Raw genomic sequence first — 18,900 nt, forward strand, 5'->3', positions numbered from 1 at the left:
CAGATACAACCGGCTGGGTTTTGTTTCTCTGCAGGATCCATCACATATTTGGAGCTTTCATTCTCAAACTAAAAGCTCACTCCACAGTGGAAAAGTTGTTCGTGCAACTGCTGAAGCTCCACTTTAGGCTGTCGCCTATTGCAAGTCCGTCGTCATCGAGTTTGATGGTAAAATGCTCAACTAAACAGCATTAGAAGACACATTCACAGCCTGGTACAACAAACAGTTTTATTTCTCTATAGTTTCTAAAAGTTGTGGGATACATTTGAACAGCAAAGCTTAAGCTGTTGTGCAAGCCTGCTTCCATTTGCAGTTCACTCACTGTTGGTGACTGTTGGAGCGTTTTGATGGAATTATCAGACAGTTGTTGTGGCTTTCAGTGTGGTGTAAAAAGTTTGTGTTGCAGGTATTGTGAGTGATATGTTTAATAGTAACTGCTTGCTAACCAAGCTTGCATGTGCTGTCTGACTTAGACATCCCAGATATAGCTCTGAATACAAGTCAACAACTCAGGTCCTTTCCCACTAACCCAGTGCCCAGTCCTGAACTGGTTCTGCATATTTGCACCATTCAAGGACTTGCTGGTCCCTTAGGGTTGGTGACGTCATTAGTTATGCAGATTGTCTCCACTGTGATTTCCTTCCCACAGAAACGACCTAAGCAATGCTCAAGCATGTCTGGATGTGTACCAGCTTCCACAAGGTGCCAAAGCAATGCATCTTAATGATGAACTGTGACACAGACCTCATCACCAGGGTGCATTAATCTAGCTAAACAAGCTGCTTGAGAAGTTTGTCCAGTTAACAGAACACTAGTCAGAGAAATCAGAAACTATTCATGTGTTTTTGTTCATGAGACTCTTTAAATCTGGACACAGTGTGAGTTTAAGCCATTTATTCTGTAGAGTTCAGTTGTAAGGCTTATATTTTAATCTTACACATCTGATGTGCAGTTTACAGACAGGACATGTATTACATCTAATGAAGCAACTGGTGAGAACAGCTGCTAGTGTGCTTTACTTGTATTCCTCAGTGTATAATGACTGCTCAGGCCGCCGCCTCTCCTGTTTGTCACTGATGATGTTTGATTTCACAGAGTCCTGCTTGAATATTGCTCCTTAATCTAATATTGGTAGCAGGCACAATAACAGTGAAATGTAAACAGAGGTCCTAGTTATTAACACATTTCTAAGAAACAATGACAAAATGCGCATTTTAACTACAAGAAAAAGAATTTCTGATTGTTATTTTTTTCTAGTTCTAGATATTTTAATTGTTTTTTCAAGCATTTATTTTAACAAGATGTTGACTACAATACCCCTTAGACTATCTTAATGATCAGTTACTTATAGTGATTTTCCAGAACAAGGCTGATGTGCAGAGCTGTAACACAGAGGGATAAAGCTGATGAATTATATCTCAAAGCAATGGGAAAGAGTTGTTAAAGCTAAGTTATGAAGAGAGGTAATGATGAGTGAGCAGCATTCTGCTGAGAGAGCGCACTACAAATATGTTTGCTTTGAGAGTGTTGACAGAAGTATAGAGGAGGTCAAAGGGAGTAGCACTGCGTCTTTGTGGACCTAGAGAAGGATATAAGGGCCCAAGAGAGGCACTGTGGTACTGCACGAGGAGTGTCAGAGGATTATGTGAAGCTGGTGAAGGACGTAGGAGGATTGTAAGAGTGCCAGATAGGTTCAAGGTCAGGGATTGACTGAACCCTTTCTTGTTTGCAGTGATGATGGAGAGGTTGACAGATGGCACTGATCTGTAGTGAAAGTAGGGAACGGGTGGAGGTATGCGCTGGAGAGAAGAGGGATGAAAGTCAGTAGAACCAAGACAGAATCCAAGTGTGTGGAAGAGAAGGGAACTGGTAGAGCAGTGAAGCCGCTTTAAATAGCCTGCAAAGCAATAGAGAGTGCAAAAGAAGAGTGCAGGCAGGGTGGAGATAAGTGTTGGGTGATTTGTAACACGGGGATACAAATCACCCAGGCTTACAAGGAGGTAGTGAGACCTACTACGATGCAGTTTGGAGATGGTGGGACTAACAAGAAAGGAGGTAAAACTGAGGTTGAGTTGAAATATTTTCCATTGTGAATGACCAGGATGAACAGGATTAAACAATTATATCAGAGGGTTGAGCATTTTGGAGACAAAGTTAGAGAGGCAGGGTTGAGATGGTTTGGACATGGGCAGAGGAGAGATGGTGGATATACTGGATGAAGAATGCTGAATATGGAGCACAGAGAAGATTCATGGATGCAGTGAAGGAGGATATGGAGAAGGTTGGTGTTGCAGAAGAGAATGCTAGAGTTAGGGTGAGATGATGCTGATCTTCTGTTAGGACTTCTAAAGGGAGCACCCAAAAGAAAATGATCATTCAAACAGAATCCCTGTAGATACTTAAAAATATAAGGTCATAAATGTAAAACTTTCCTCGTAAATACAGTAAGATGCTATGTCTGTTATCAACATTATGGTTTAATTCTAGCCTTTTTAAAAGACTTGGAGAAGATGCTAATATGAAATGTTAGTTGGCACTAATGTAGGACATTAGTGCCAACTGGGGATTTTGATGTTGGGAGTACCGTAAGTATGTAAGTTTGTGTTAGTGAAATTGCTGTAGGTCCTGCCCGCATTAATTTTGCACTGTTTCTGAGTCAAATGACAGTGTCCACTCATTTTCCAGCTGCTGTTTTCTACTAAGTAAGGAGATTTAATGATGGAGAGAGAAAACAGCTGAAGGACCATGTTCTGTGCATATGGTGGTACCTCTGGAGCAGAAAGCCTCTAATGAGCAGACAGTAAGCGAGAGAGAAGCTTGTGATACGCTATGTTGAATGAGACTGGCGTGACAACAGCTTACACTGAAAGCACGCAGGGGAAAAGAACGCTGGTCGTACTTTATGTTGTGAATGGTTTGCTGACAAGTGTAAGGTGCCACGAGAACAAATCTAAACAACAAGCTGATAAACTGTGTGGAGAGCTGCTATGTGTTAAACTAGAGGTGTTCAAGGCTTCACAGGAGCAGGCCAAAACCTCCATGCAAGTTGATTCAACAAAACTATAAAAGATATTACACATAATTTAAGTTATATTTCAGTATATACTTGGTCAGTCCTTGGGGCCTGTTTAAGCAACAGTTAATCTCCAAACCATCACAACTGGAGCCAGCAGATCAAATGCTAGCCTGTTAGTCTCAATAGTATTTTTTTGTGTTGGTTCAGCAGGAATCTGAAGCATGATTTGACTGATACATTCTCAAAGTAACAGCTACAGACATTCAGCAGTCAGGCTTTAAATGTCTCTGAGTCTGGAAGTTCTTTCCACGTAGCATCCAAAAGAAGAAAAAGACGTGAATTTTTTTGGTGAGGAGGAAAAGAAAAAAAGTGTCTGGAAAACCTAACAGACCTTCAGAGGGCTCAGAACTAAAGACAGACTCGAGATTATCAGTTAGATTGTCGTAACAAGACGTCAGATAGAGCTGAGGAGGAACGGGGGGACTCTGGATGCCCGATATGAGGCGTCAGTCACGTTTAGTGGTGGCGAGGTCACGTCTGGCCCTTACAGGTGTGCACGTCGACCTGCTGGTGGCAGTCACGGCAGTGGACTGCACAGCACCACTGGAACTTGCACTCGCACTTGGTTGTGCGGCTGACGCGAGATGTGTCGTAGCCACGGCCACAGCACATCACTTCACAGCCATCTACACCTCGGGATGTCCGGTTGCAGACCCGCCCACCTGTCCCCATCGACCCTGGAGAGAGAGCAAATGAGACGCGGTCAGTGAGAATAAATGTCTTCATTTAGCACAGTATGACTATTAATTTAAAATGAGTTTTTGATCTGTGGGACCCACCCTAATGATGAGAACATAAGTTATTAACAGTGGAAAATCAAAACCTAGACAATGTATCAAAGGAACATAAACACCGAACACTAGTTTAGTAGAGAGTGCAAACACTCGGAAAAAGTATTGGGGTCAAATTGTGATGGGTAGACAACTGGGTCACAACATCTCCAAAACTGCGGCTCTGGTGGGGTGTTCCTGGTCTGCAGTGGTCAGTATCTACCAAAACTGGTCCAAGGAAGGAACTTTGGCAAACTAGAGAAAGGGTGATGGGCTGCCGGTCTGATGATTCAGGTTTTTCTCTTGCATCATGTGAATGGCCGGGTCACTTACCTGGGAAACACTTGCCACCAGGATGTATTATGGGAAGAAGGCAAGCTTGTGGCGGCAGTGTGACGCTCTGGGCTATGTTCTGCTGGAAAACTTTGGGTCCTCCCATCCATGTGGGTCTTATACCACCTGCCTAAGCATGGTTGCAGATGATGGTATTCCCCCCCAATGGCTGTGACTTCTTTCAGCAGGATAATGCATCCTCGGTCATTTAACAGTGTTTCAGGAATGGTTTGGGGAGCACAACAATGAGTATGAGGTGTTGACATAGCCTCCAAATTTCTCAGATCTCATCTGTCTCATCCGGACACCCAAGTCTGATACATCGAGGCCCCACCTGGCAAGAGCGGAGTCCACGCCTCGACGGACAGGACGTTCTGACAGCATGCGTAGTGTGTGCGTGTCTGTAAACACGATAGCTAAAAAAGTTTTAAATTAATTCTGACAACTCTGATACTTTTTAGGGGAGGTAGACTGGGGACAAGTTAACAATACTTCCACCAAGGTCTTCAAGGTGAACTCAATGATTTATTGATAGAAAACTGACAAAAAGCTGTAGAAACTATGATTCTTAGTTTGTGCTGTGTATTGTCAACGTATAGAAAGAATGGCATAAAGGTTTAAAATGTCACAGTTGACCTCTGACCTCACTTCTATATTACACATCAGCCTTTCTTTCAAGTTGACCACAAAATGTGATCTTATAAGTCAAGAGAAAGACAAGGAGCTGCTCCCGAGCGCTGAAACTAAAAACATGGACATAATCAAAATTATAATCATTAGATGTAAACTTTATTCTGCTTTATCGCTACATAGTGTAAATGCCAAGTTTAAGTCTACTTCGTAATTAAAGGTTCTTAAAAAAATGAGGAAAAGTCTGTATTTACCTTGAAAAGTGTTTTTCCCACCAGTATCATAATCTATCATACTACAGTAGAAGGATCTGCCTTTCTGATCACTTCCTACTGCAGTTTTCCACTGAATGACATTTATACTCGCTAAAAGCAAAAACATGTTTCAGTAGTTTCCTTCCAAAAGGAGATTTACTGATGGAACAGTTTAACACCTACACTGCCTGTGATTTCTAGTTTAAGAAGTGACAACCCTGCTGGGAAATAACTGGGACGTCCTAAAGGAATAAAGGAAAAGTGTTCATGAAGGTAATGGTACTGATGCTTAAAAAATGGACTATAGCATCGTGGAATGTGACTTGGCAGCAGCTGAGCCACAATTTGGCCAATTAGAACGGTTCTATTAGTTTTTAGAAGCCAATAGGAGCAGAGTATAATGCCAGTACGGTGAAGATGAGATTTGGGGGGGATAAGTAAGATGAACGAAAGTGAGATGAGAGATTGATGATAGGAGCCATCAGCCTGCACTCCCACACTTCATCAGCTGTTCATTTTACAGGAGACATCCATCGCCCACACACACACACAGATACTGTACACACTCACTTTCTCCTGAATCCCAACTCCAGTTACCCACACACACACTTTACATCGCCACAAACACAGTTAACGTACCCGAGCTTTGTATGCAGAAGGAATAGCTGGAGCTCAATTTATGATGGAGCTGTGTAGGCCTGCAGATTCGACTGAAAACCATCCACAGGAGTTTTTAGAGGGACTTTTTTTTAGCAGTATCAGCAGCTTTGATCCACTGATGTTAAACATGAGCAACAGGAGTGTTTTCAGTCTGCTTTGGATGATCAAGCCCAACAGAATCTCACACGTTTCTATCTAACCGCTGTGAGCAGAGCGTTTGGGTTATTGTGTCTAGATCTCCAGATAACGTCTCTTTGATAGCAGCACAACAAACACAGATGCGCCGGGTGTGGGAAAGGATCATCCCTATGATTTCAGCCAAAATAAAACACACGGGAATGGACGCTTTTGTGACACAATCTGCGCTGAAGTCATACTCTTTCACGGTTTTTGATTTCATGCTCAGCAGACGTCCAGGAAGCCTTCAGAGCGCTAAATTGTAACAAGGTTCTCACGGCCTGGCTTTTATAAAATATCGACTTTTTAACGAGTCATCACAGAGCTGGTAATGCTATTCAAAATATCCAAATGACATCATTTAGGATTTGCGGAGTTCGGGAGTATTGAGTATTGTATTGAGAGAAAGACTTCATCTCTCTTCTTGACTGAGATATTTCTGTTTCTGTGTAACAATATTGTTTTTTGCCTTTCTTCCCCCCCAAACTTTACCAAGAAGCTGCATCCATATATCTGTCAGATATGTGCAGTTTACAACTCTTCTCTATAATTCTGTTCAATATCTTGTTGCATAATTACACACATTAGTGAAAGTGCAATCAGCCTTTCCTTCTGAATTCTCATTCACATCTTTTCTTCATTTTATGAGTTGAACGACTGTCATTCAGGAGAGACTGAGTCAAGCTGCTGCTCTTCAGCGTCGAAGCATCGAAAGGAGCCCGATGAGGTTGTTTAGCCATCTGACCATGATGCCTCCCAGATGCCTCTTAGTTGAGTCGTCATGGACACGTAGGTCGTTCCATGGAAAATCACTGCCTGCCCCCCACCCGCCCCCCTCCCTTGGAATAAACTAAAGGGGATGGAGACAGCACAAAAGACACACTACTTGAGAATATAAAAAAAATCAAAAAAACTGGAAAAAATCAAGTGGAAAAAGTACCAAATTTCAACCCAGCCCTATGCAGGTTGACAGAGGTCTACAGGACAGAGGCTAAAATATTGTGTGACTTCTTCAAATGTGTCGATTATTCTAATTATTAGCAGAATGAAGAGCATATTCTGAGAGAGTCATGAATTAATCTTTTCAGATTTGACTGATTTTATATGGAATGAGCCATGTCCTGGCAGGAGCTGAACCTGGAGATATTAGATATCTTGGACTGGTTATTTATACACATGCACCTGATGGATCATATTACAGTAGAAAAGACTGTTATAACAATAAGATATGTGCTGAAAGAGGTCACAGCCATTAGGGGATGTGCACCTTTGCATGGCAGTAACATCGTCCTGAGGACCCTCGTGTGCCAGAGTGACAACAAACTGATGACTGACTAAGTCCTTGAAGAACATGGTGCTCATATATTTGCTAGTTCAAACAGCTTGCATTTAAGTCTTTATTTACTTTACTTTTTTGTTTTTGAAATTGTTTATGTTTGATCCATTTACTGGTGGTTTAAAAAAAAAAAAAAAAAAAAATCGTTTCCACAATTTAGATTTTGTTGATGTGAAGCTTGAGAAAAAGCTTTTTATGATCAAAGTAGTTCTGGTGTAACCGATAACGCTGCAGTTGTTTGTAGCTTTTAATCTCGCAGCCTTTTCACTTCAACATCTTGATAAAGCTGCTGTGAAACATCTGAACTTTAGTGCTGTTGAGCTGCAGATGTTCAGCCAGCAGAGGACTGCTGCTCTGCTGGGCAGGTGTGACTGTTACTGTCTGACTGTAAAGCACAAGTGTTACTGAAAAAGAATGCATGTGTGTGTTCTGCTGACTTCTCCTGTATAAATAAAGGTTTAGAAAAAATTGGCTTCAAGTACCATCTCAAACATTGTTCTGGAATTTGCTCGTGTTTACATTCTGCTTCGCTCTGCGTGTACGCTCCTTCTGCACCATTCCCTCGCCAGGTAATATGTCTGGACATGACCCGAAGCCCTCCCCTCTCTGGCAGCGTGCCTGCCCGTCATCCAAAGAATGCAGCGCTGCTAGGGGTGACATCACGGCCAGAGTCTTCCTCACAGCCCTCGATCGCCCTGCGTCTGCTTATTGAATTAAGATGAGGGGGCGCCGAGAGATGAGTTTAGCACCTGAGCCTCAGGGCTGAGGGAAATTGATTTCACACTTTAAAGAGGCACAGAGGGGCCGTCTCGCTATCTCTGTGGGCCCCGAGCCTGTTTGTGGTTTGTGTGTGAGAACAGATTTAGTCTGTTTCTTTCCATGATTGAAGGCGAGTTTGCATGTCTTTCAGAGCGCGTGCACGTGTGTGTGTGTGTGTCTGTGTGTGTGTGTGTTGGGAGAAAGGCTGATTACTTTTCATGGTTGTGCAACCAAAAAGAGGGAGCAGGTGACTCTACATACAGTACATGTTATGATTGAGAGCGAGTTCATAAGTCTGTGGTTGTCTCATGGGAGTTGGTCTTTAAAGAAGGCGTATGTTACGTTCTCATGAGAGGCCCACTGTGTGTGTGTGTGTGTGTATGTGTGCGTGTGTGTGTGTGTGTGTGTAACCTCACCCTGCTTACATGTACACATCCCATAAAACTTCCATGTCTGCTGTAATGCCTCAACTTGTTCCCAAAAGCAGGGCCTAAGACCTCCAGGGGCCTTTAGACAAAGCAGGATTAGGTGCTTAGTGCAGTAACTTCAGATTTAAACCTGAGTTTTCAATGTCAGGAAAGTGGTTCATGCCTTATTTGAGTACCCTGCCACTGTAACTTTTACTACAGATCTAATAAGAGTATCTTATATTTGAGAGAAGATATCAACATGTTCAAAACCACTGACCCATCAATTCTCTGGAAAACAGAATCACCATTCCTAGAAGATCCTGTGCACAAGCAGTCAGAGGATCTACAGTTCTACAGACCATCTAAGGTTTTTGTGTGTTTCATATAAGCATCAATAGGAAATCTAATCTTCTGAAGAACAACTTCATAGTTTTCATTTTTTACTTCTTGTGAACAAAAACTACCACAGCCCAGCCGGGGGTTAGTTTGATCTCTTAGAGAGAGGCAGACGTAAATCAGGAGCTGAAAGCCAAAACAAAAGCATCACTGAGATACGAAACTCAGTTACCTTGTACTATTAACAGCTGTGAAGACAAAACTGAACTTAAAACTTGATAGACTGCACAGCTGTTAATGAGCTGCAGTTATTATTGTGTTGTATGCTACTGGAGAGGCAGTGAATAAACCTGCTGCCACTGGTTCACATTCAAAGCTCTTCTGAAAGTTTCTCTCAGAAGGAAAGTTTGGCTTCTCCACTCATCACTGTCGACTGACAGTTTTTATTTAATTGCTTTCATTGGCGGTCAGTTGCCTGCAATGGTAGGCAGCCCTGGTTTGAGCCACACGAGAAATTAACCACACATGTGCCATGTTCTCTGAATTCCCACCAGCCAAAAACTGTGCGATCCAACAGCAGTTTCTGAATGATTTTCAGTGATAACAGGTTCATATAAAGTACTGACAGAATGCAATAATAATTTATTCATAACATTTTGTGCATATATGTATTTAAATAAGATGTTTGTCACATCCATCCACTTGCAATTGTTTTATTCTCTAAATCTGCTGCACCTGCTTTTGTTTGCTGTGGTAAAACTCATTATTCTTTATTTTCAGTTATTTAAGAGAGACGATCATGTGATGTACAGCAGTTTAATCATTTCTTTGAGCGTGGAAATTATATTTTATGATAAAAGTTCATTTTTCTTAGTATATGCTGTCAATTATAGTTCTTTGGAATCTGCAAAAATCTGTAATGGCAGATACCATTAGTCAGAAATAAAGTCAGAAATAATAATGGAATAGGTATGTCACTGTGCTAAAGCATCACAAAACTGTTTGAACTGTTTTTATTACTATTGTTTTATTTTTCTGGGTTGGGTGGTTTCATGTGAATTGAGTGAAAATCTTTAAGGGCACTTAAATAGCTTAAAACTTTCAAAACTACCACTAGGCTGAAATACAGCACACAGATGTACTGAGCTGTTTTACAATAATAAATACAGCACGGCTGGACATTTGTGTAACACCAATTTGTCCACCAATAATGGAGAGATTCAGCCAGCCAAGTTAATAAAAACACTCTCGTATTGATGGAGTCGTAATAAGAGGCGTCACAGGATAAAACAACGGCACTCATTCAAAAACAGTGCCACATGGTGGTGAAAGTTACAGCTAACATCAGTCACTAACAGAAAGCAAAACAAACAAACAAATAACACAACAAAAATAACAGAAAAAAAAAACTTTCACGATTTAGTGAGATTAAAAAATAATGTTTTTGCTCATGAGAATATTCACTGCTCCTACCTCCCAAGAAGTCTTTCACTTCTAAATTTCTCAATGAATGATTAAATTGTAAAAAAGAAAGAAATTATGTCTGGGTGGAGTATTTGGGCACACACACACACACACACACCTCTAAAATGTGTGTGTTTGGTGTTCTGCCACTGAAATCTCTCCCGTTTTGCAGGCCAATCATGCCCTCAGGTGTGTGTGTGTGTGTGTGTGTGTGTGTGTGTGTGTGTGTGTGTGTGTGTGTGTGTGTGTGTGTTTCTCCAGCACTGGTGATTTATAATGATGTGTAGTCCTCTAAGATTTCAGCCTACAGAAGTGTGTAATGGGTCTTAAACTGGCTGACACCCGATCGCCACGGATCATCTGCCGCCTGTCAGGCATTCACCTCCACCTCAAGACACTCTCTCATGGCCTTTATCTTCATTCTCTCATAAGCTTTTCAAACGCAAACATTTTCTTTCTCACGCTTGCTCTGCTATTGTAGCTTCACATATACATGAACACAGATTGCCCTCACACGAACACGCTTATGACACACACATCCAGAGCCACCATAGTTGCTGAAACACAATTACATCTTATGTCCTTTAAAGTTAAAGATCAGTTTTCAGTGTGGATGCTTCTTCAAATCTGAACGGCAAAGGAAAAAACATTTTTTGCTTCCTTGAAGTTTTGAGAAACAGGACAGCAAAATAACATTTTTGCACTTTGAAACATTCACTAACAGCCTCGGTGGCTGAAAAATATTCCTAAGCTGCAAAAAACAGAAGATCCTCTGAATCTGGCTCCAAAAGAAATCAGTGCTCATAGACTCGCCGTGTTAAAATGACCAACAGAAATAAACATGTTTACAGCCCGTTTGTGCCTTTGGAGCACTAACACGGTGAAGAGGCTCATTCTGGAGTATTTGTAATGTAATTATCTGACAAATAATAAGGTCTGCCGTGCGGTGCAGCCCACCCAAGAAATTTGTTTTCAGTTGTAGCGAGTTACACTACAATTATGGAAAACTGCTAGTCTGTTACTCAGTGTACTAATTAGAGTTAGCGGTTAACATGGCAGTGGCCAAAAACCTAACACTGAAGCAGACTTCGAAACCAATGGTTGACATCCCAGTGACTGCTTGACACAGACAGTGGGTCTATGAAACACGTAATGCTTAACAGTCCTCGGCTGTATATTGTGTATGAAAGACTCAAAGTGTGTTTTTCTCAGTACATGTATGGTACTGCTGACATGGCAAGAAGTTGCCTGCCAAAAGAAGAGTGCTTTTTCACACTCACCAGTGTGGACTGTTTAGACTTGGCAGTGTGAGTAACGCATGTTTCACGCATTCTGAAAGCTGGAATTGCCAGCTTTCAAATTTCTAACTTCCAACTGGATCGAATGCACCATTAAATATCAGTGTGATGGTGTGAACAGCGGTCCACTGGGACTACAGGTGCGGGTGGAGGTGGGTTTGTTAGGTGTGCATGCTTTGGTCCCAGAAAAGTCATGGGAAAAAAACCCAAAACAAAACAAAAAAACACTTTAACAGGTTCTGGTACACAATGGTGACAGTAAAAGTAGAAGATGGACAAGATTGAGATGCCAGCAAAGTGGAAGTGTTTTAGAGATGCAGTTCAATCAGCTACTTGAAATCAAGCATTGAAAATCTGTTCACACCAGGATACCAACCAGCTGTGCTGTTCAAGTGATGCACTTAAGTTCCAGAGTATTTACTCTGGTTTTGATCTGGTTTATTAAATTGTGTAAATTAGAGCATTTAGGCTTGTTTGACCAGATTACAAATCAACGTTTTTCACCATGTAATTTGGAAGTGATTAAACAAACCTCTAAATGGTCTGAACTGGATTTTTATGTGTCTTTGACAGGTACGTTTTCCACTCACTGCTTACTGGGATCCAACAGATCCAAATGGTAAAGGTCAGTGTTTACCTGACTCGTGGTCCCGTATGCAGTAGTCTGGTGAGTCCTCCAAGTAGACGAGGTCATTCTTGCTGGGACGTTTGAAGTGTGTGTGAGCGGCCATAAAGCCTGTGCCATACTGATTCACTGCAACCTGCACGGCACCGTTGTACCTTTTCCGTAGATGGTCACCTGTGCGGCGGAAGTCAGCCATGGCCAACCAGCAGGTCCTGATGCTACATGACCCACTGACACCATGACATTTACACTCCAATGTCATGAAGCGCTTCACAGCCTGGGGAGCACAACAGTAAACAGATTTAGTAGAACTGGTGAGTGAATGGTACTAATTTAAGATTTTAAAGCCCAAGATACAAATGTAATGATGTTATGTAGATCTAAAAACAGTCAAATTCATTTTCAGCGTTTTATCAATGTGTTTCTATTTCTGAGATTCTTAAAATGTTGGATGAAAATGTAAAAGTTATGTAATTTTAGTGTCTCAGGCCAAACTGAAGGACTTTAAAGTCAGTTATCCATTCAGTGCTTCCTCACCTTCCTGCCAGCTCTGTTGTTGTGCAGGTTCATGAGTGCACGGGCATCCCTCTCCTTCCTCTCTTTGGCATCCACGAAGGCTTGGCTGAAGCGTATGGCATGCTCCACATGGTCACTACAGCCTCCCCAGTTGAAGGAGCCTTTGGCATCCTGTGATGAGCCCTTCTTGGTGGGATCACAGGAGCAGGAATCCAACTCACCTTGGCTGCAGGCTTGGGCCAGTGTGTAAACCACTCCAGCTGAGGAGATAGCGTAGACAAAGGCCACCTCACGGCTACCTTCACAGAGAGAATTATTTTTTTATTATGCAAAGAAAAAAAGTTTAATTACTCAGTTTTTACCCAAATACCAGTAAACAGGAGCCAAAAACCTTGTTGATTTCAGCTATTTGTGGGAGTGTCTCATTTGTCAGTTAACACTAGTGCTGGTAAACTAGCTAGTTTAGCAAGGCACAGCTGTTATTCACTGTAATAACAAATAAGACGCCAATATTCGCTAGTGGAAAAACAGGCTTACTGTAAAGTAAAATTTACTGATTGGAGAAAATGAAATTGTCCTTAGTTTCCTTCAATATAATCAAATGCTCAGCACAAACAAGTAAACACCTGTCAAAGATGAGTAATACTGGAAATGCCCTTTATTCTCAATACAATTTGAAGAGTTGAGCTTAATTTCAAAATTTCTCTGTGCATATCTTTAATTAAATTTCCTTTTTTTTGCACTGGGCTGTAAATATGTTTACTCTTTAAATCTTGGAATTTTCATATTACAGTCTGTGGGGAATCCTCAGACTGCATTTTTGACACTTCTGCATCAGCTTTATTTTTTATTTTTTACCCCCTAAAATGATTGACATTTACGCATCTGCCACAAATGCATTCAGTAACATCATTTATAATTGAGAATTGTTATTTTTCCCCATTGTTGAGAGTGAATCAGTCAGCCGCCTACTGTATATACGGTACAATATATACGGTACATGATCAATCCACATGCACCAAAATTTCTATGTATTTTCCCAGAAACTGCAGATGTTAGGATAGCAATTAATCCAGACAGGGTCAAAAGACCAGCATTAAAAAAAAGTTGCAGATATGCTTCTCTCCATTCCTAATAGAACCTCACTGATGCCACAGTTACAGTAACAAATCTAAAAACCCTTTAAATGTTTGGCTGCCACTGCTACCTGTTACACCCGTGTCTGTTGCTGTCTGCTATAGGCTTTTATTCAAAGCATGAAAAAAATCTCCAAGATGGATAAACAGCTAACATTTACCAGCAGTGCCCTGATAAGGAGCTCTTATCTCCTTCTGCATGTATCTGATGAAAGATCCGAGCAGGATCAAAGGCTCAGGTGGGGAAAGGGTGTGTGTTGCATTTAACCCCTGCCAAGGACTTGTAACACACATGGTAAATGGCCTGTATTTGTATAGTGCTTTACTTAGTCCCTAAGGACCCCAAAGTGCTTTACACTACATTCAGTCATTCACACACTGGTGATGGCAAGCTACATTGTAGCCACAGCTGTCCTGGGGCGCACTGACAGAGGCGAGGCTGCCGGACACTGGCGCCACCAGTAGGCAACGGGTGAAGTGTCTTGCCCAAGGACACAACGACCGAGACTGTCCGAGCCGGGGCTCGAACCGGCAACCTTCCAATTAAAAGACAAACTGCCAACTGTTAAGCCACGATCGCCCCACATGAATGCTCTCACAGTGATTCTAACAAAAGAAGGACTTGTGACGTGTTTAGAACTGCAACTACTGATCACATCCATAAGCTTAAGTTTCCTAAATGTTAAGAGAAGTCAACCCTGATGCTTTTACCTCAAAGTCAAAAGAAACACTTTTCACCTGCTGAATTAAATGCAGGATGATCTCAGCATCACAGCTGAGAGGAACACCTGCAGACAGAAATCAGGGCCAAACTAAATATATGAAAGCCTATTTTTACAAGAACAAGCCACTTACAATGTATAATAATTTAGAGCCATCAGTGTGCACTTCAAATAAATATTTAAAAACAGCCTTCAAAGCCATTTCTGCTACTTAAGAGAAATAAATATAGGAAACAGCATTCAGGTACACAGCTGTTAAAATAAAGACAATTTATTTCCCCCCCTATTAAAAATTTTAATTTAAAGAGGCAAACTTGATGTTTTCATCTGATAAATTACATTTTTAAAAAAGCATTCTTGACATTGTTTCAAGCTCCTTTTCTGCCTGTGCGGGTTAACAACACAATGTTAGATATGTTATCATATTTTATATTATATCGTTGATTCATTCACTTATAAAAATTCTAATTAATTTAACCTATAAGGGATTCCGCTAAATACGTTAAATGTGTTAAAACAAAGTCAGTAAGACTAATGAAACTCAAGTATCACAGTAGCACTAGAAAAAAAAGAAGCTCCCAGCTCTGCCAAGCACACACAGTGATATCAGTATGTGGGTGTCTGGGTCCAGCAGATAAGTTGAGCGTGCCTAACAAAGTTAATAAGGAGGACGCTGAGAGAACACGACAACAGGGAGGGAGAGCTCCTGTGTAATTGTTTGAAATTAGCCTACTGACACTGACAAGAAGGCGCTTCAGACGGGGCCTCAGTGTGCCATGATAATGCTGTGTGACATGGCCGGGGCCTGGCTGGGAGGTCCAAATACCACATGGCTGATTAGAGGCCCAGACATGAAACTAAGTCGTAGGATCCGCATCACAGGTTAAATCTCGGGGCATGGGAGAGGAACATCAGGTCGCCAGGTCCTGATGATCCTCCACAGGCAATATATTTAAAAAAAAAAAAAAAAACAAGAAAGAAGATGTTTCAGCTTGCCCTCGTCAGAGGTACAGACTGATTTTAGCTGCTGAGATTTGCCATCACATGACAAATTGGACGGGACGCTTTTGTTCAGACTCCAATCTGTAACAAACGGTGACAGGCAGCTTATTGATACTCACCGCTTGGTTTCCGACGCTGTTCACACTTTATCGCTTTGGAAGAGTCATTTGTAATACTCCCCACACCCACCACTCTCACCAGAAATAAATGAAGAGGAAAAACTGTGCCTGTGTCCTCTCTGGATTTCTGAAACTCTCAATAAATCAAGTGTCTTCTCCAGCAAATCACCAGAGAGGATAAACAGTGCTAATAAACTGAAGTAGCTCTTGAAAGTGGTGGGATTACTTCTATTTCTAAAAAGTCTAAAATTTCTGCAGTTTGTCATTTGAACGAGCTGAGTGGAGAGTAATTAGCTCTGCTCAGACAGCAGCCCAAGGGAATCGAAGGGACACCAAAACACTGTGATGAAACCAAATCAGTCATCAAGTCACTGATTCTACAGACACTGAATTCTGCATAACACTGTAACGAGTTAATTAGTTATTACTGATTAACCTTGTATACGTTTACAATCAACTGTTCAATCATTTAAATTTAAAAAAAAAACACCTAAGAATTAAAATTCCAATCAAATGAGATAAAAGCTGGAGTTTCTCTCTCATCAGTTACTGAGTGACATTTTTGTTGAATAAATTATTTGAATTATTATATCAGAATTATTACGGATACATTTCTCCAGCCATGGCAAATTGTTTTAGTAGGACATTTGTCCACCGGCCTTAAACAAAATACTGAGTAACACGATAGCAACCCAACACAAGAAAATGAGGGAGAAACCAGTTGGCTGCAGTGACGTGAGAAATGCACGATTGTAAAGTGAGACGACGTGTGGAATGCAATCCACCTCTGTCGACAAAAAGGAACATGTCTGCAGAGCAACTATCAGTTTTCCAGAAATCTTCTGAGTGGCAGTAAATCTGCCCGACACTCTAAAAACTTTTGTTTGTGCAGATTTGTCACTTTAATTTAAAGACATATGTCAAACATGTTTTCGATGTAACACACGATCATGCAGCGGTTCATCTTCAGGGAGTGCCAGCAGACCTGGTAATGTAAGCCAGCATGTGCTATAGCAGGCAGTCTGCTTCAGTGTTCTTACCTATGCAGCGATTACGGGAAAGACAGCCCGTCAGACTGATACTTTATAAAAACTCTCTGTACCCTCTTCACTGTATCTTATAAGGATTAATACAAGGATGAGCATATATATATATATATATATATATATAGCAAGAAGATAATCATATTTTTAAAAAGAAGAAATAATTATTCAAAAATTCACATCTGTGACCAACATTATGCTTTTATCCACATTTGATAAACTATTTAGTTCTCAGCTTTATTTAACTTTCACCTGATGGATGCAGCTTGGATTCAGTAGCACAAAGAGAAACAGACAAGACTTTTTTTTTTAAAGTGGGTCCAAACAGACTAAAGTGTGAGTTTATTTTTAATTTCTCAGCCGTCTAATCAACATGTAACCTTCATTTTCATGGCAGAACCCCTGGACCTTCTTTGAACTTTATATCTAAACTTTTTTTTTTTAATGTAAATGTTACTTTTTTCATGTTAAGGTAGAATGAAGGTCCTACTGTATTTTGGCTTTAACACTCCTGAAACTCACTGCGTAGCAGCAGACGTCCAAACAGATTGTGGTCCCTGGCTGTGGTGTTGCAGTTCCAGCGGTGGTTGCGGAACTGGTACTGGCACTCTGAGATCCAGTCCTTCATCCCAGCCCCGATGGCCTGCATCACTTTGGGGTACTGGCGGCACAGCTGGCGCTGCTTATTCACCAGTCCAGGGATGTTGTCGCACATCACCTGGGAGCCCAGGGTGCCCATGTACCTGTAGAGTGGGAGGGTAAATGTCAAGACAGATGAGCACTTGCAGGAATGTTTCTGGATCACTTTAGTAAAGGATAAAATCAAATCATTTTGTATGTAACCCAACATGTGTAAAGGGAGCTGTGGATATATTAAAGCTTTGTAAGGTAATTGAAGACCTTTACTTTATATTAATGCATAAAATAAGAATGCTAGAGGGTGTATTTGTTAGGTAGGTGATTCCAACAGGTATCTGTTGGAATCACTCCTAACAAGTCCACACTCTCTTTTACCTGCAGAACAAGATGATGAAAGACTGATGGGCTGCACTGAAGATTAAAGACACAAAGCAGCAGCAACAAAAAAAGGAATTATCTCTCCAAATACCATCTCAGTATCACAGGGTACGAAGTAAGGAATTTGGAAACAGGAGCTTTGCAAATATTAATTAGAGATTCAAGAGAAGGATAGCAAATAAAGAGAAATTAAATTATATCAAATGACTTCAGCCTGGAAACTAATCTGTCCAAATATTCAACAAGCTGCAAAAATAATTATGCAAGCCATGGTGGGAATTTAGTCACTCACTGTGGGAACATTTTTGTTAAGATAAAAGGGTGCATATGGAACTGTTTTTTTAAACCAATAATTTACCGATGACAGAATAAGACAACACATTTGAACGATTATTATAATAGCACATAACCAACGTGCACAAAGTCTTACACTAGCGTTTTCATTTAAACAAATATGTAAATGTTAAATAATACTTACCACCAGGACGCATCGATCTCAGCTGTGAGCCAGCAGATTGCTACAGATAAATAAAAACATATTCCGCTTGGCAATAAGTGCATATTAACCAAACTCTGTTTCTTTATGGGTCTGGACGGAGCATTTCCACAGATGACAGGAAAAAATTAATAAAACAGAAGCTGAAAGTTGAATCGCCGAGTTAAACTCGCTTTAAAAATGTATTACAAGGCAGTCGGAGGACAGACGGTTTGCTCGTAAAAGTCATGGCTGGCTGGGATTCTGCACAGCGGCAAAGCGCTTCTGAAGAAAAGGTTAAGAGCGACTGTCTTAATAGTCCAGAGCAGATTCTCAGGGGAGATACGCGGATGCTGTGCTATCAGGTTCAGATTGCTTTACACAAGGAGTGGGCAGAGTCCCGTCTCAGGAATGAGGTGAAGAAACGAGATGTCTGAGAGTATCTGTTCAGGCTGGTTTGACATCAGACGGGTTTGGCCCGTGTCCAGACCGGAGCTCCGCACCTCTGAGATGTGGTCCAAGTTGATGGGCTCTTCATTCAAATCGCACCGATGAGACGCGCGCAGAGAAGGAGCTAGCTGTGGGAGGATTCACACTCCACGCTTAACCAATGTCAGTCACCACAGGAAAAATGCCCAAACCCGCTTAGATTCAAAATCGGGGGACAGGATGATGAATGGAGGTGATGTGCTAGTCCGAAAAAAACAGGCTACAAAAAACAAAACAAAAACAACTTTTACGC

General features: G+C 41.2%; 1 protein-coding gene across 1 annotated transcript; it reads right to left on the reverse strand.

Annotated features, from left to right (window-relative positions):
* Window positions 1-19: 19 nt before the first annotated feature.
* wnt2 (wingless-type MMTV integration site family member 2) lies at window positions 20-18,771 on the reverse strand. Its single transcript, XM_084934266.1, has 5 exons — window positions 18,162-18,771; window positions 17,189-17,409; window positions 12,666-12,943; window positions 12,141-12,405; window positions 20-3,753 (listed from the first exon to the last, which is right to left on the reverse strand). Exons 1-5 carry the CDS (start codon window positions 18,242-18,244, stop codon window positions 3,548-3,550), a joined length of 1,053 nt encoding a protein of 350 aa, XP_084790392.1. The 5' UTR covers window positions 18,245-18,771; the 3' UTR covers window positions 20-3,547.
* Between the last annotated feature and the right edge of the window lie 129 nt (window positions 18,772-18,900).

Source organism: Perissodus microlepis, chromosome 7 (assembly GCF_051167445.1).
Source record: "Perissodus microlepis isolate ML-2025 ecotype Zambia chromosome 7, ASM5116744v1, whole genome shotgun sequence".
NCBI lineage: Eukaryota > Metazoa > Chordata > Actinopteri > Cichliformes > Cichlidae > Perissodus > Perissodus microlepis.